The sequence below is a fragment of the Acartia tonsa genome, chromosome 4 (assembly GCF_053477335.1).
Source record: "Acartia tonsa isolate MP-2025a chromosome 4, ASM5347733v1, whole genome shotgun sequence".
Lineage (NCBI taxonomy): Eukaryota > Metazoa > Arthropoda > Copepoda > Calanoida > Acartiidae > Acartia > Acartia tonsa.
The window spans coordinates 9,424,227-9,441,740 of record NC_137263.1 but is presented as its reverse complement, the minus strand read 5'-3'; the positions used below and the strand labels follow the sequence as shown (position 1 = coordinate 9,441,740).

At 33.1% G+C, this 17,514-nt stretch overlaps 2 protein-coding genes across 5 annotated transcripts; one reads left to right on the top strand and one right to left on the bottom strand.

Moving 5' to 3' along the window:
* The first annotated feature begins 72 nt into the window (after positions 1-72).
* On the top strand, positions 73-7,153 carry cpb (F-actin-capping protein subunit beta). 4 transcript variants are annotated; one of them, XR_013878209.1, is made up of 10 exons: positions 73-296; positions 1,413-1,456; positions 1,770-1,942; positions 2,456-2,505; positions 3,015-3,122; positions 3,800-3,896; positions 4,630-4,766; positions 5,098-5,660; positions 5,897-5,951; positions 6,770-7,153. XR_013878209.1 is itself a non-coding variant. In XM_080156219.1 (8 exons), the coding sequence occupies exons 1-8, from the start codon at positions 126-128 to the stop codon at positions 5,140-5,142; spliced, it is 825 nt and encodes a 274-aa protein (XP_080012345.1). In that variant the 5' UTR covers positions 73-125; the 3' UTR covers positions 5,143-7,153. The 4 variants fall into 4 exon arrangements, 1 of the variants encoding a protein (XP_080012345.1); XR_013878208.1 differs by having other exon boundaries at positions 5,897-5,955; XR_013878207.1 differs by having other exon boundaries at positions 5,897-5,955; positions 6,701-7,153.
* Positions 7,154-8,113: 960 nt separating this feature from the next.
* On the bottom strand, positions 8,114-15,738 carry Ak1 (Adenylate kinase 1). The gene is made up of 6 exons (XM_080156199.1): positions 15,602-15,738; positions 15,086-15,371; positions 13,335-13,562; positions 10,615-10,764; positions 9,112-9,264; positions 8,114-8,553 (listed from the first exon to the last, which is right to left on the bottom strand). Exons 2-6 carry the CDS (start codon positions 15,086-15,088, stop codon positions 8,488-8,490), a joined length of 600 nt encoding a protein of 199 aa, XP_080012325.1. The 5' UTR covers positions 15,089-15,371; positions 15,602-15,738; the 3' UTR covers positions 8,114-8,487.
* Positions 15,739-17,514: the final 1,776 nt, after the last annotated feature.

Here is a 17,514-nt window from a genome sequence, read left to right as displayed (position 1 = left end):
TGTTTAGACTCGAAGAAACTTTCATCTTTTATTGTGACACAGCTGTGGCAGAGTTTCCAAATGCAGTTATTTTAAAATCATTATATGTTTCAGAAAGTTAGATACCTCCCTAGTCTAAATACAAAATGACGGAGCAACAGTTGGACTGTGCGCTTGACCTTATGCGTCGCCTCCCACCACAAGAGATTGAGAAGAATCTTTCTGATCTGATTGATCTTGTTCCAGATCTCTGTGAAGATCTTCTCTCCTCTGTGGATCAACCTCTTAAAATTGCCAGGGACAAACAAGTTGGAAAGGTAAGGAAACTTAAAAGATCAGTCGAAAAGTCCTAATGACCTCTAAAAACACCAAAAATCTGATATGTCTATGTGCCCGTAAGGAAATCTAAAATTTTGCGGGTTATCTTTTATTTCTCTCACGGATTGTCCCACTTCCTTATTATAAAAGAAAGAGTTGTATGTATTAATTTATAATCTAACTAGCGGCTTCGCCCCTAGCCTCTAGGGGCTTTGCCCCAAGAGATGGTAAAAAAAGTGTAAGGTGAAATTTGTAAAAAAAAAATAATAAGAAGGACCAAGGAAATCTTCTACAAAGGAAATATTCCACAAAGGAAATCTTCTACAAAGGACCAAGGATATTTCTTACAAAAAAAAATGGTGGGGATTTTTTTTGTTTTTGGGGGGGTTGGGGGTGTCCCACCCCCCAAGAAAATAGCTTAAAACCACCACAGGACTAATAGGTATATACCCTCAAGAGTAGAATCCGATCGGTTCAGTGGTTACCGAGATCTTAAGCTTCAGACGGACGGACGGACGGACAGACAGACAGACATCGTACTACTTTGTATTATTGATTAACTTGTATTTTATATAATATATACCTACCCATTTTTAAGAAATTTGTTCTTTGTTATGTCAAGCCATTTATGTTATTTACCAGCATGAAATATCTAAAACTAAAAAAGAATAACTAGATATAAAAAAGGTTAGGTACCTAATTGACATTTCTTTGTGTTTGAATAAATGTTGAAAATACCTCCCTTGACATATTTAAACAAAATAAAATTCCTAGGTTCTTTGTTCATTAAATGACATTTAAAGTGTAAATAGAAATAAAAGTTGATTTTTCGTTTTTTGCTGATGTAGGTGTTAAATTTATTTATTATTTACTATTTAGCATCATCTCTCGTAATGATAAGGCCGGGGACTATGTTAGACACTCTTTAATCTTATTTTAACTTTAAAAAGATAAAGCTTTAACCCTGCGAGGAGCTTTAACTCGGTGTGGTATATTTACTAACTTAACCTTGAATAAGCATCGACAATGCGGTCGGTTGTAAAGTTTTTTTTTAGTTTTTACTTTTTGTTGGGAAACTGCTTAAGTGTTATTTTACTAACTTTTTCATTGTTTAGGATTACTTGCTTTGTGACTACAATAGAGATGGAGATTCTTACAGGTTAGATACACAAAATCATTACAAATACACAAATATTAAAAAAAATAATTTGAGTTAATAAATAGCATTTGAAGAATATAAATTTCCTTTTCATTTTATGGATATATTCTAGTTCATGTGCATTACATGAAACCAAATCTAGTACATGTATAAATTCATAAAAAAAATATTTAGAAAAAAACTCTAATTGGTAATATGCCTAAATAAAAACAGTTAATAAAGGTTCTTTACTGTTCATCAGTTACCAACAAACAATTTTATGTATGCTAAATCTTAATTTGACTTTAAAAAAACTTATTTAATTTTTTATCAGATCTCCATGGTCCAATAGTTACGAGCCTCCATTAGAAGACGGAGCCATGCCCTCTGAACGTGTCCGCAAACTAGAAATTGATGCCAACAATGCGTTTGACCAGTACAGAGAAATGTACTTCGAGGGCGGTGTGTCTTCAGTTTACATGTGGGACCTGGAACATGGATTTGCAGGTTAATTTCTTTCATACACCGCGTTAACGTTAGTATTCTTACATACAGGGATCAGATACAACCAATTGAAAGCAAGCAATTTATTTAGGTAAGTATTTAAGATCAAATAGGTAGTTAATTCCAGTTTCGTGACTTGATTGGTAAATTGACGCGCGAAGCACGCATTTTTTTTACACTCGCCCTAAATTGTGACTTTTTTTAATTGACACCCCTGTTGGCTTTTTTACTTAGGCATGCCCGGAGTGCGTAGACCATAATCAATAGGAATAGATAATGGTGGAAACACTCTGCACGCCTCTGGCTAATTCAATTTGTTAAAAAACTTAAATATGGCAGGTGACCTTTTTAATTTCACACTATGGAATAAATTTAGCATCTCAGTGTTCATGAATTAAAATAACAATAATTTAATCTACGAAAACTGCAAACTAATTAAAATCTTCATGATTCTTTTATAGGTCATGAAATTATAATTTTGTATTATGTACCTAATCCTAATATTTTTTTTTGTAGGTGTGATATTGATAAAGAAAGCCGGTGATGGAGACTCTAGAAAAATCAAGGTAATGGAAATTTAGATCTGCAATGATTTATGATTAATATTGATGTACTTTGATTAAAGAATTTAAACAATTTTATGTTTGAAACGAATCTGGGCTCAATTAGAAATGTGTATGTCTTGTTATTAAAAAGTTTAATAAAGAGCAAAACTAAAAGAAACAGACGTACTGAAATTTCCTTAGGAATCGTCTTTTCTTTTTAAAAAATCTGTTTGGCATTTAGTTAGATTCGTATTACTCATTCATGATGATCTTTAGAACTTTAGCACTGAAACCACTGATTTTGAGAATCTGTAAAGATAATTGTTTGTTTTATTAGCCATAGTTTTTTTTTAAGTTTGGACCTAAAACTCCTGGAGTATGACGAGACACTTTTGTATAGCTACCAGGGCCCTCTCAAGCTCCACGTTTAAGTACATTATGACTCGACACGCTTTATCATGAGAGCACTTCATTATTACCTCGCCGATAATGAGTATCAATAAAGATTATTTATTCCTTTTTTATTGCAGGGATGTTGGGACTCTATTCACGTGGTAGAGGTTCAGGAGAAATCAAGTGGCAGAACAGCCCACTACAAGCTCACATCAACCTGCATGCTCTGGCTACAAACAAACAAGGTAGCAATCAATACCTTTGCCAGTAATAAAACTGTGATTTCTCACAAAGTACACTTGTGAGCACTGACACCCCCCGCCCACACACACACACATCATATTTTTTAATGAATTGAAAATAAGTGGGTAGGGGTAGTTTTTGTTGGTTTATTGCTTTAGGTTAGGTTATATTGGATACTGGGTAGCCTCGCAAGTTTAGGGATTATTTGTTAGGCATAAGAAGAAGAAAAAACTAACCCTTAACTCCCCTGATTTTCAGTTCTCAACCGGCACTTTGTTTGAAAGTACCAAAAAAAACCGTTCTATTTTTATATTAATGTCCCTCAGCTGATTAATGAGGAGTACTAGCAGAACAACATTTTGACGATGATACCTATGGAACAATCCAGGGGTATTCTGCACAAGATTTATTTTTTCCCTTGCTGCAAAATATTTCATTACCCTAATAATTTTTTTCAGATTATCTGTATTTGTCAGACGAAAAATGTTTAAATTTTCCGATCCTTTTCTTGAAGTTCCAACTGCATGTTATAATTTTTATAGGCCATTGCATTCCCCCTACTATTACCATAAAATCCACTTGTCTTAAATAGTAGCAGTAGGTAGGTACGTCTTTAGTTATTATGCGGTTGAGTTAAGAATTCCAAAAACTTTGATTTACACAAAATATTTATATTTAGACCAAGAGTGGAACAATGAACCTGGGTGGATCTTTGACCAGACAAATAGAACAGGATGCGGCCGTCAGCGAGGCCAGTCCTCATATTGCTAATATTGGTGAGGATTTACCAACTATTTTTCTGTCCAGTTTTTTGTTGTGGATGATAGTGATCAAAAGAAAATCTTTTTTAATGAGACATGCGTCTGCTACAATATTTGTTAACAGTGTTGCGGAGCGGGAGCCGTGGAGCCGCCATATTTTGCTGGAGCCGGAGCCGTAATTTTCGTTAAAAAACGGCTCCGGACTAGATAAACAAAGAGATTTCTTATAAATTATAATTTGGTAAATCTGTTTTGTCATGTGCAAATGCCCCTTTTAAGTTTTTCAAGTCCATTTTTATCAAAAATTAAACTTTTAAAACCTTCAAAAGTCAAAAATAGACCTGGGAAAAAAAATATGTCGAGTTTTTCTTGATTTTAGGTCGGAGCCGGAGCCGCACCAAAATCAAACGGCTCCGCAACGCTGTTTGAAAAAAAAAATAAGGATTAAATCGAAAAAACGTGAGTGACAAGATGTCTGTCTGTTTGTAAAGTAAGATATCTCTAACGATTTGACCTGTCGAACCACAATTTCATTAAGTTTTAGTTTTGATTCAAGACATGTTAAAGGCTATTTGTAGGAATGGGTGGTGGGATACGACACCCTCCAAATTTATAGAATTAAAAAAATAAAGAAAACTTTAAACAATGCAATATCTTTCACAAATTGTCGGCTTTGAATTAAACCTTTCAGAATGCATTAGAATGAATCTTAAACAATTTAAGAATTCTGACATTCAAATATTTGCAGGACGATTAGTTGAAGATATGGAGAACAAAATTCGCAGCACTCTGAATGAGATTTATTTTGGTAAAACCCGCGATATTGTGAATGGCTTGAGATCTGTCCAACCTCTGGCGGAAGCAAAGAAAACAAAAGATCTGCAGGTCAGGGTTATTTATCAGTTGGCTATGCTGCAGAAATTTTTTAACTGTGTACCTTTAGAATTAAGCAAACATTAGACTTCACCTAAATTCATAGACCCAGCGGGGACTTAAACCTTCTGACAGTACGGGTGTTGTGTAGTTTCCAATCTAGTTAAAAGTTCTCTATTTTTCGGAGTGGGGATGGGATATGAAAAATATACACCCCTGTCTGACAGTCTTATTCAATATTCTTACCAAATAAAACTCCAATAATTTAATTATGTTGTTAGTATTTAAATTTTGACATAATAAGTTGATTATTTTTTATTCTGATTATTTTTTTTTCTTTTAGGATGAGCTGAGGAAAACTTTGCAAGACAGACCTGCCAAAGAATGAGACAGACTGTGAAGAGTAGTTTCGCTGCTGCCCAATGCAGCCTTTACTCGCTGCCGCGGTTAAACCGCAGCTGCAGCCGCACACACATACACCCATATATATACACCCTCTCCACCGTCAAGACTGTGATTCAAGCTCCACCTGTCGTGTTTATCCCGTATTCAATTTTCCTCCACTTAAAATTTTACTAAGGCAGAGTGGTTTGTTATCAATTGTATTATGCCGACTAGAACTCTCGGTACGCCTTGCCCTTCTGGGGGCCGTCAACTCACTTTACACGTTACACATTCTATTAATTGTTAGTAAAATAAAATAAAAACTTGGTCGGGACAGAAGTGATTTTGATTTTTGTACCAGTGCAGGTTCTATAGTTCATTTTATTAGGATGAAGTTAATGTGATTTAACATTTTATTTTACTCGGTGATTTAATATTTATACCTATCATTAATTGTTAATGTGCTCTTATTTTATTAATAGAATAATGTTTTGAAAAATACCACAATTATCATGAAAATAAGTTATAAAACAGTTTTTTTCTTCAAATTAACTCAAAATGCAGCAAAAGCATTCCAATTTAAACCAAAAATGAAAATACATTAAAATTTATTTTAATTTAATCAAATTCATATTAATTTCCAGTATTTCAGACATTTTTAATAATTTTCCTGTCCTATTAAAATATATTTATTAATTAAATTTTTTAGTACTTAAAAAATATGACATTGTATATTACAGTGAAAAACTGGGTTATAGGCAAAAAAAATCCTTTTACACATGTGTATTGTAAAATAAAAATTACAAAAATTAGGTAGGTAGGTAATAAACTTTTTACTATATTAACTCAGTGCTATGGTTATTATTTAGTTCTAAGTCTTCAATAACACATTTTTATGCTTTATATAAAAAGGATTTGTCTAAACTTATCCTAACTGTTGCATCCTGTTCAATTAATGCTTACAAATATGTAAAAATTTATGCATTAAATAACAAATATGTTTTTTTTTACTTTTAATTGTTTTCAAAATTAGGGGGGTTCATTCATATCTCAATAAGTGTGTCATATTAATGGATATATAATACGTGGATATTGTGAGAGATTCTCGCATACCCGGATGAAATGTTTCTCTCAGCTGGCTAATTTTAATGACTACCCAATCCAGTACCCAAACCATAGAGGAACGCATTGACTAATATCGGAGAACTATATCAGCAAATTAAATTGGCGTCAAAAATCTCACTGACACAATATCCACGTATTCTATATCCATTATCATATTTGTTCGAACCAGGGGCGTCCAAGCTTTTTTATTGGGGGGGGGGGGTAAAATATTGAAAATATAAATTTTGGGGGGGGGGGGGTAATCTTTATTTTATAGAGGCATTTTTTTTTATTTGGGGGGGTAAAATTGAAAATCCAGAATTTTGGGGGTGCCTTGGACGTCTATGGTCCGAACATACTAGAATGAATGGGTTCAATTTTTCTTTTTTGTGGGTTTGAAGGGCAAAGGTCCAGATAAACCAAAAAAAAAGGAGGATTGATGATGATAAAAAAAACAGACTTTTGGATGTGACTAAAATGTGGCAGATGATTTTGGCACACAATATTGATATTATTATACTTTTCAGAGGAGCAGACAATCCACACATTTAAGTTATAAATTACCTTTATGTATAATTTAATCTATACCTACAATTTATAATTATTACAAGAGGAGCTATAATTCATATTTTCTCAGTTTTAAATGCTTTTATGTGTTTCTATATATATTTTTGGCATGATTTATACTTTATAGCTATGTAATTAACGTTTTGGAGATGATATCATTTTTTGTAAGAGTTTTTTTTTGTAATTTTATGTAATTGCTTCCAGGATGATTTTTCCACTGGTGTTTTACAAGAAATGTTATCCTAACAAATTTTGCTACTGATTGCGTACACTTTTATATGAAAACCTTGATAATTTATTTAATATTTTAATGATAAATTCTTAATAAATGATTTTCTCTAAAACTTTGAATTATTTATGAACTAGCGGCTAAGTCCTTAAAGGCCTTTAGGGACATTTGGAGGAATGGGGGAGGAGTGTCGCTTCACTTTCAATTTTAGTTTTTGAAAGGAAAAAGAATAAAAGTTTTGGGGTTTTTTTTGGGGGGGGGGGGGGGGAATAATTTATCTAGGGGCAATTTTTCTCAAAAGGGTAGAGATAAACCCCCTAAAAAGTTATTGACAATCACTGGAGCTTTAAGAAGTTTCTATGAAAAAAGAACCATTTTGGTTCAACGGGATCCTTCGCTACAGACTAAAAAAAAGCTCACTACATAATATAATCGGATGAAAAATAACTGAAACATTTGATTACTGCCTTTAATCGGAACCCAAATTAAATATTTTTGGACATTTGCTCTACCTATTTTAGTATGTACCTTATCAATTACCTCATACGGGCCAGGCTTCTGTCCATGACACTAACGTCAGGTCCAACAACCCAGGATAACTGGGAGCCAATACCCGGGGTATTAGGTGAAGTAACACCTACCCAACAACCAACTTTTTGATTGCAGGAACTTTGTCTGAGAAGTCCTAACTTTGCATAGTAATGAGTTGCACCTGTTTTGGGCCAAATGCATTTCCCCCTACTCTAACTATGTATGTCGCGCACTTGACAATTTTTAACGTCTTTCGCTATGACGCGTTGTCAGTCTGAAATTTGAATCTATAATCTCCCCGATGACGCGCTTAGCGGGTGCGCTACATGTTGAACCACGATCGCGGGTATAAAGTAGGTATACGGGGCCGTCTGTTAACTTTTAAACTGCCACTTTGCGGAATAAATATTAAAGTAGACGATTTTTACGTTTTAACACTTCTAGTTTTGAACCAGCTATTGCAATCAAGACTTAATAAAGGTACCAAAAGTTTTAAAGCATATGTTTATCCCAAACGTGTTTCATATATTTACAAAAAACAAAATTTGATTCATAAGCAATTTATTAATTTTACTTTTTAACAGTCAACATTAAATAATAAAAATAAATATACATTTCATCAATCTGTATATACAAATAACAATACATTTTACACGTAAATTATCTTTTTTTCATTAAAAGAAAAGACAAGAATATCATTGATCTGTGCAGGGCAGCTTTAAGGTGCTTTTTAAACACCTTTTTATAAAAAATATATATTTTAACAAACCCTAAACACGTATGCTTTATGTGGACGTTTAGGTTTGACCTTTAAAGCTGTTTAGTTGACTACCTTTTTCATTAAGCAGTGTTACTAAAAAAAAAAAAAAATGGAAAATATTACGAGATTTGAGTACGGCAGGTGTCCCAGAAAATTATTTACAATTTGTCGAGGGCAGCGCAGACATCAGCAAAGATATCATCAATACCACGCTCAGCGGGAATCTGAAAATAATTCAACAGTTATTTCTAATAATAATTGAGTTTCTTTTTATGAAGGTGATGGGGGTCGTTCCACACACCCCCCCCCCCCCCCCAGCAATTATGTTTGGTATATTTCAGGGAGTGATTTATTTTTCCTGATTTTTTTAGGGGGGGGGGGGGGGGTGTCATGGCTCCAAAAAGCCTAAATCCTTGGTATTATTTGTTTTTATATCCCTGTAGGGCAAAATCCAATCGGTCCAGAGTGGCTGCAAGATCAAGACAAAATTGAATTTATATTTTGATCGTATTATATTGAATATACTTTAATTTTGAATATATTATTACGTGGATCTTACACCAGATAACCATGTTCCCTATGAAAGTGAAACTCGCAATGGGCTAAAATAACGATACCCCATATCCATTCCCTTAACCTTATACCCTCCCCGCCTACTGAATGAACGAACTGACCAATAAATGAGTTCCATATTAGCAACTAAATTGACGACAATTTTCCTTCAGTTATAATATCCACGTATATTCTACATTAATATTAAATTCAACTTGCGGACTTTTTACCTTAGAGCACTTTGCTGAGTATGCCTCAATGACGGGCTCAGAGTGCTTGTGGAATGTGACGAGACGCTTCTTGATGGTCTCAGCGTTGTCGTCGGCTCTGCCGGAGGTCTCGGCTCTCTTCAACAGTCTCTGGGTCATGGTCTCGTCACTCACCTAGCAAATAATATTTCATAGTTAAATGAAAGTAACTTGATGGCTTTGTGTGTGTTCTTTTTGTAATGAAGGATTTCGCTAACATCCTTTACAATGAAGCTTTTATCAGGTTCAGGGAAGGTTAATAATTATTTTTGGGGAGGAAACCACAACCCTTCCAAGAGAAATCACCCCTAAAAAAATATGTAAAAAAGCTTATTATTTTTGTCACTTAAGTGTTCATGTTCGTTTGTTCAACTGTAATTTCAAAGCTTCGCTTTAATAGATGTTGTCATCTTTTTATAACTACAACTCTAAAGTGCTAAAAAGATTCGAATTAGATGTCGCATTTTCAAGTTTCCCAAATCAATGTTAATTGTGTCAGCAAAAACACATTTTTGTCAATTAGGTTTCTAGGTCAAAAAAAAAGATAAATATAGCAAATTATTTTTAAATCACATACAATATAATATTATCAAACTTTTGTGAAGACTATTTTAATTTCGTAAATAATATGCAATCAAAAATTATTTTCAAATGTTTGTTATAGCTAAATAATTAAAATTTCATATTCTTTAACCGATATTAGGTACATTTTAAATGTCAATAAGCCAAATCCTATAAAGCAGTGTTTCGGAGCCGTTTGATTTTGGTGCGGCTCCGACTTCGCGGAGCCGTATCTGGAAATACGGCTCCAGCTACGACCTAAAATCAAGAAAAACTCGACATATTTTTTTACCCCATAAAAAATATTTTTTATTTTTGACTTTTGAAGGTTTTAAAAGTTAAATTTTTGATAAAAATGGACTTAAAAAACTTAGAAAGGGCTTTGCACATGACAAAACAGAGTTACCAAATTATAATTTATAAAAAATCTCTTATTTATCTAGTCCGGACCCGGAGCCGTTATTTAACGAAAATTACGGCTCCGGCTCCAGCAAAATATGGCGGCTCCCGGCTCAGGCTCCGGCTCCGAAACACTGCTATAAAGTTTCCTAGGCTAGGGTTATATAGTTTCCTTAGGATAAGACTTTTTAAAGGATTTGCTAAATACGTTTGATAATGTCCAGATTATTTTTAGCCCATGCCTTCGGCATCTCTTGCCTTGGAAAAATGGTTTTATTTTATAATTTTACATTTTTATATCCGCGGAAAGCTTTTTATAATAATACGATTTTGCTTGGAATCCGATTAATATCCGATGGATAAGAACCGATTCTCAGCCACAATGAAAATTATGTATCGTATCGTATTATATCCAGTTTTCTTCGAATATAAAATGTATGTCAACACTATATTCAGAAAATAACCAAAGGAAATTTTATTGGATTTAGTTTCTTGATTTGGCAATATCTAGTTGGAATAATATACCTCAAAGTAGAGGATCCAAGCGCAGGGGGCAATCTCCTTCTCGAACTCCTGGCCCTGGGCAACCTCCCTGGGGTATCCGTCAATCAGGAACCCCTTGGAGCCTCCCAGCTTCTTCAGCATAGCCTCGGCCAGCAGGTCCAGCACAACAGCCTAGCAAAATAATATTAGACAGTTTTATATTTATATTTTAACTTACAAGCAACTTGGCCTCTGGGATGATATCCTAAGCGGGTAGTTTTGAATACCAATGCCCCCCGGCCCCCCATTAACTTTTTATTTAAACAAGGATGGCAATATCAATAAGAAGAAAAGAACAAAATTTGTAGATTGACGGAAAAGTGCTTTAAAGAGCAGATTTCATTTTCAAGAATCTATAAAAAAAATTACGACACTTTTCCCATATGCCCTATAAAATGACAAATATAATTTAATAGCATGACACTGATAGACCAACGGACCAATAAATTATAAACTAGATGTTTATTCAAATCTGGGTAACTTCGCATGAAAAATCAGTTGTCTATCCTAAATAGCAGTCGAGAAAATCCAAGGAAAGAAAGAGAATACTTAATGGGTCTTTTATATAATTTTGTCCGATTATGTGTTTTTTTGCATGTTTACAAGTTCAATCACATACACACACACACAATGTCAAACAAACACACACACACATATATGCTAAAATTGTAAAGTGACCAGAAAAAAAACTAGAAGGGAATGCACAGAGATGTTAAGCATCGGGAAGTAAGTTTTCTTCTGGACAATAATAGACAAGCATTCTTTTTAAGTATTGCAAAATTAAATTTAAATAAGTTAGCAATAAAAATAGAAAAAACACACGAAGACTTTCTCTTTATTCTGATTACTCCACTATTTTCAAAAAGGTATTGATTCTGAAAGTTATTTTAGGAGGTAGGGTTAGGGGCAGTCACACCAACTTTGGTGATAAAGACACAATAAAAAATATTTTGGCCAGTGAAGCACTTAAATTCTAAGGGTGTAGCATCCCACAAGTAAAATATAAACAAACTACAATTCGTAGTTGGAAAAAATATCAGGTAAAATAATATATTTCATAACCTAACTCCTACAGTTCTGTATTTGTCTAGGAATATATGTTTTTACATTTTCTTTTATTGTGATTTCACCTTTATTACAGTGTAATATATAGGAAAGTAAAGATGTCCTTGAAAAAAAACATAAAAATGTATTTCTGTTGTCCGTCAGTTTAGAATAGTAAAGGGATATCACATTGGCAATTATTTCTTTTACAATCCAGTTGTTCGCCCGGGCCATCAGCCCCTTTGAGCCAACAAAACTGAAATTATCATTATCATTTTTCACTGTATAATTTCGGAAAGCTGTCAATAATACGATAAAAAAAAGTTATTCTGTAGTGAAACTAAATATAAAACAAATCACCAATGATTGTTTGTTGGTCTGTATTTCTCAAATGTTTTCCCATATTCCTTATTTTCTATAGGTTTCTGTACTATACACTTATAATTTCCCCATCTTTTTCTCTGTCTAACATTTTCGAATCACTACTCGATTTTTCATGCTTTATTACTGTCCTAAGATATTCCTTAACTTTCTTACATTAACCGTCACGTACCCATAGCATAGCTGCGCTAATTATACGTACAAGTTTTTGTAAAAAATACTTATATGAAAATACACTAAGTTTTTTTATTTAAGTAAAACTAATGCATACCTATTCAAAACACGACATAAGAAAATTAAAATTGAAAATATGATATCGAATAAATGTATCAAGTACAAAGACTGTTAGTTCTTTGAAAATATGTAAAAATATGTTTTCTTTGATGTTTAATTGGATGAATTTGAGAAGAGATCTATCAATATTTTTTCCAATTAAATATTTTTTTTCACGGTGAAAATTGGGCAAACCCCTAGGTGACTCTAGGCTCATTAATAAATCAGTGGTAAAATTAAGTTTTTTATTTTTCTTTGCTCTTTGTTTGTTATTAGTGCGTAGCTGCTTTAAATAACAAGGATGACAATATTCTTTTAAGCTAAGCTAAAAAGTTAATCAGCATATTTGTATATGTACAAAAATTCAACATAAATCAGCCTTAAAATTGTATGTGTAGGATACTTAATATTAACATATCTATATTTTTACACTATTTGTTTTTAAAATAATGCTTAGATCATAGAAATTGATCAAGGAATTTCCATTCCAAAAATTAAGTTTGCCATTGATTGTTAGAGGTATCCTTATAATTAGTTATAAATCGATAGGTCGATTCTAACAACATGCCAGGATTAACGATTATATATTTACCTATGAACCGACTATATAGCAGAAAATATTTGTTTTCAAAAACATTTTGACCTTTAAAAAAGATGAAAGTAAAATGATGTCTAAGCAAATGTATTAGTTTTGTGTTAAATAAGAATATATCCTTTAAAGTCAATTGTCTAAAACTAAAACTTATCCTTTTTTTAGGAAATCTACCTATTTGTTTTGAGCCGTGTTTGAACCCCCTGTGAAAGAGGATTTCCTAGACGATTAGGCTCTAGTTAATACCGCAGCAACTTTATGATTCAACGTTTCATTGTTCAGATAAGAGTAATTAGCTTTCTGTAAACCAAAAATAATATACCTAAAGTTTGAACTTTAGGTTATTTCCTTACTTTCACCTCCCCCCCCTCCTTAAACGAAGAATAAATAAAGGCTCCTTGTTATATCTTACCAGGGGAACGAGATCACCCTTCTCCATGATGGCGGTCAGCTGCTTGCCTCTGTCGGAGCCAGACTGAACTTCCTCGCGGAGCAGATCACCTGAGGAGAGATGGGTGTACCCATACTTGGCCACAATCTTGTCGCACTGGGTGCCCTTGCCGCAGCCAGGTCCGCCCAGGACCCAGACAATGGGCAGCTTGGCCTCACGCAGGGGGGTCTTGTCAATGTTGGCTCTCTCCTGGAAAACAGCAATTTATTTAATTTTTAATGCATAGATGGGCAATAGCGTTATAGAATTTAGTTTAAAACTAAATAAAACTTTAAGAACAATGAGAGTAAGCATAGACGTCCAAGGGGGGGGGGGTAATGGGGCGATTACCCCCCCAAAAAATTTTACCCCGGGGGTAAATTTTGGGGGGGGTAATTACCAACCCCCCAAACAAATTTTACCCACGGGGTAAAAATTTTGGGGGGGGGGGTAAAAAAATTTGCGGCGCGCTTTTACCCCCCCCAAAAATAAAAAGCTTGGACGCCCCTGAGAGTAAGTTTATAGGACAATGTACTTCTTTGTATAAAGTCATTAATGAGTAATTAATTCTCAATGATCCTATATTGATGGGTAAGATAACAAAAAATAGTTTTTCCTAAAGGTGCCATAGCCCATCTCATATAGGATATATACCAAGCAAAGTTAATTTACAAGTAATATCTTTTTTTTTATTTTAATAAATAAAGTAAGTAAACAATTTAAATGAAAAGATTATAGATTTATTTATGTACTAATTATTTTTTAAACTTTAAAAGATATTTTTTTTATTCCTATGGAAGCATTAAGTTTTTTATGTGTCAGAAGAGTTTTCTTATTATATCTATACTCTTAAAATAAAATAATTTGTAGGAAATGGGGAAACTGCTTAAAGACATTTTTAGATTCCATTTTATTTACTTAGAACTATTTTCAAAGGCTTTAAAATGTTAAATAACGTCTGTCTAGGATATTTTCAACAATGCATTAAATTTGTACATAGCAAGTAAAGTTGTCGTTGTGTGGTCAGTATGCGTACTTTAGGACTAGCAGGGATAAGGGGGATGAAACTTTAATTTTTTTAACTTTAGGTTTGCATCTTTATATCTTACATCAAGGATTGTCAGCCGCCTGCTACCAAGAAAATAATTTTGGCAGCTAACTTTGGCAGCCAAACGCTTCTTTCAAGTGTACGGCATGGCATTTTAAGAATCCAAGTTGTCAGCTCCCTTTATCCCTGGTTGCTAACTAAGAAAGGTCCAAAGAAATTCTGGATTATTAACATTCTACAATCTACATGGACACATTTCTGTTCATTAAATTTACTTCATTTCTTTATTTTTATTAACTTAGTAATTGGAGTCGTTTTAGTTTAAGATTACAGTTAGAATTTCAATGTTAAAAATTATTTTTTGTCTTAAATTAAGCTTTTTAAAAAAACTAATACCTAATAACATTAGAATACATTCAGTTATTGAATGAGACATTTTGAAATTAAATGTAGTTTGAACATTAACAAAGCGTTTGATGACATGAATATTTGTAATAAATTTAGGTTATAGGTTAACCCACTGTAAATCTATCTAGTATGTAGTTAGCTTTATCCATGTCATTACATAGATTAGTTATATATTCATACCTATAAATTTTTTTATAAATAAAATAAAAAACGACCTGAAAGTATTCATAAAATACTAAATTTTGATAAAAGTCACTTTAATAAGATAATAACTAACCATTTTCTATCTAGGTGCTGGACTGTTCTGCTCGCTAGACCGTCCTCTGACTGATTCTCTCATCCGAATAGATTTCTAAACTTCGCATTCAGAGAGGCTGGTGTCAGGGGGTGGGGGGATTCGGAAAGAACGTGGCGTTGCTAAAGGCTGGGCTGCAAGCAGTGCCGATGATTTAACACAAGAAAAAGCGCGCAAATTTTTTGTGCTTGGCCGATGCTTGATTGTAAAGTAGTGAGGTTGGAAAGTAGGGGGGTGGGGCAACTGGAAACAGGATTGAACCTGGAGACTACACGCATCTTTTACTTAAATGTTGTCATTTACATAAGAAAGCTAGAAAAGTCTTTTCATGTAAATCTTAAGCATTTACTTCTGACAGAATAAAATTATTTTTGTAAAATTTCGTAAATAATAATAAATAATAAGACTGCTTTTTGTGTAAAATAAAAGAGTATTAAGGAGTTTTCATTGTTTTTATCCAGTAGAACTTACATAAAAGTAAAAGATGTGTGTCGCCACCTGGAATCTTAATAGGCATATACTGAATACTGATACGGAACGCCTAACATTCACGTGATTTCAAGGCAAAGGTTATTGCCATTTTACCTTCAGAAATCATCATTTTCTTACACATAATTGCATTTTTCTAATCTGTAACAAAATATCAAATTTATAGTAACAAGTACAATTGATTCCATGGGTATAGTGGAATATAAGAAATATTTCACAGAAACAGCCAGTGAACTATCCTACAGGTGTAATGTTGTTTTTGCCTATCTAAACATGTTTAGGGGACTGTAAAGAATAATTTTAAAGGTCTAGAAGAAGAAAATCAAACTGAAAGTGTATTTCTTATGATATAAGTAAAAAAAAATCCAAAGCTAACGTTAGTATAAAGTAATCCTATAATGTAAAGTAGTAAGGTTTTTTCTGTCTAAAACTTAAGATCTCAATAACTACTAAACTGATTAAGTTCTCCACTTAAGGGAAACTTCGCATAGGTTCCGAGATTGTTTATAGCTATTTCATTTAAAAATTAAGCCTTACGAAATTTTTGGGCTATTTTTCTGCCCCATCTATGCACCTTTGAAAACAGAGCCTCTAGATGTTAGGGGCAAAGCAGCTAGTTTTTAATATATTACTTACAAGGATGACTATATCCATATAAGCGAAGATCTGGAACAAACGAACAAACACTTGAAAGGTAAAAAGTCAGAACAAAATAAACAAAATATAAGTTTTTAAGTGTAAATAATATTGTATGTAATAAATACAATATTCTGTTTAAGAATTGATTGTAGAAATGCTTTGCTTAAAATATTGTACCTTGTCAAAGGATTGTTAAAGAAATATTAGAATAATAATATCTTTTCGAAAATTATAGTAAAAAAAATCAAAAAAATACATGTTTTGAATCTTACCTAACTGTTACAAGAATCATCATGCCTAGTTTGTAATCGATAGGACAATTCTAACAAGCATATATTAACAATGAGAGCTAACTGTTACTACGGACGGACGGAAGACTTCCCATATGCAGAAAAACCAAGATATAAAAATAAGATAATTGCATTTACGTTTACATTTTCCTTTGAAGCAGAACTCTTCTACAAGTAACTTATGTGTGTCTGTTCAAAAAAGTAAAAAAGTTTCAAATGTTTTAGAAATTTTATCACCAGTAACGCCTTTTTAGCTGAGATTTTACATAATTCCTTTTTTAGATAAAACGCAACAAATTCTAAATTTCAAAATTTATTGCAATTTCCAAGATTTTTAGATGTTAGAACAAATTCTTTGATTTGTTGCAAAAGGTCTAAATTAGAAATGGATGCTGTCATGCTTGTTTAATAAAAAATGTACTTTAAAGGGCAATTTCTTTATTTTCTCATAGTAACAAACTGTAACAAAGAGTTAATACTAAATGCCAAAGAATCTGTATTTAAGCTAAAATCTCTTAAATGGCTGGAGTACGAAACCTTTCCCCAGAGATGTAACCCTTCACCCCCTATCCTAAGGCGAAGCTCCTAGAGGTTAAGGGAGAAGAAACTTTTACTGAGTTAAAAAAGTTACAGATTGTTATCTGTCGTTTTTTCGATTGTCCATGTCCGTATCTAAGGTTCTAGGTAACCACTGGACTGATTTAACTCTCATTTACAGGGAAGCTTCTTGTGAATCATAAAATTGGTTTGATTTCCTTTTTAAAGAGGATGAACGGCATTTTACAGATTTTATATAAACTATTAGAATGGATTTATCATTACTTGAATCTTACACCAGATTATCATGTGGTATAATAAAGTGAAACTTGTAGCTGGCTAAAATAACAGCAACAACCCATTTATCCCCTTTACCTCAGCCCCTCCCCCTCCACTGGATTAACAAACAGACCAATAAATAATGTCCATGTTAGCAACCTAAATTGACGACAATTT

Bases quoted from the DNA above. Each gene is read 5' to 3' on its own strand.
- Ak1 (XM_080156199.1), bottom strand. The intron at 10,765-13,334 runs GTAAGATATAAC...TTATTTTGCTAG, and splicing joins AGGGTGATCTCGTTCCCCTG to GCTGTTGTGCTGGACCTGCT. The intron at 8,554-9,111 runs GTAAAAAGTCCG...AATTATTTTCAG, and splicing joins ACTCAGCAAAGTGCTCTAAG to ATTCCCGCTGAGCGTGGTAT.
- cpb (XM_080156219.1), top strand. From the start codon at position 126: ATGACGGAGCAACAGTTGGACTGTGCGCTTGACCTTATGCGTCGCCTC. The intron at 297-1,412 runs GTAAGGAAACTT...TTCATTGTTTAG, and splicing joins GGGACAAACAAGTTGGAAAG to GATTACTTGCTTTGTGACTA. The intron at 1,457-1,769 runs GTTAGATACACA...ATTTTTTATCAG, and splicing joins AGAGATGGAGATTCTTACAG to ATCTCCATGGTCCAATAGTT.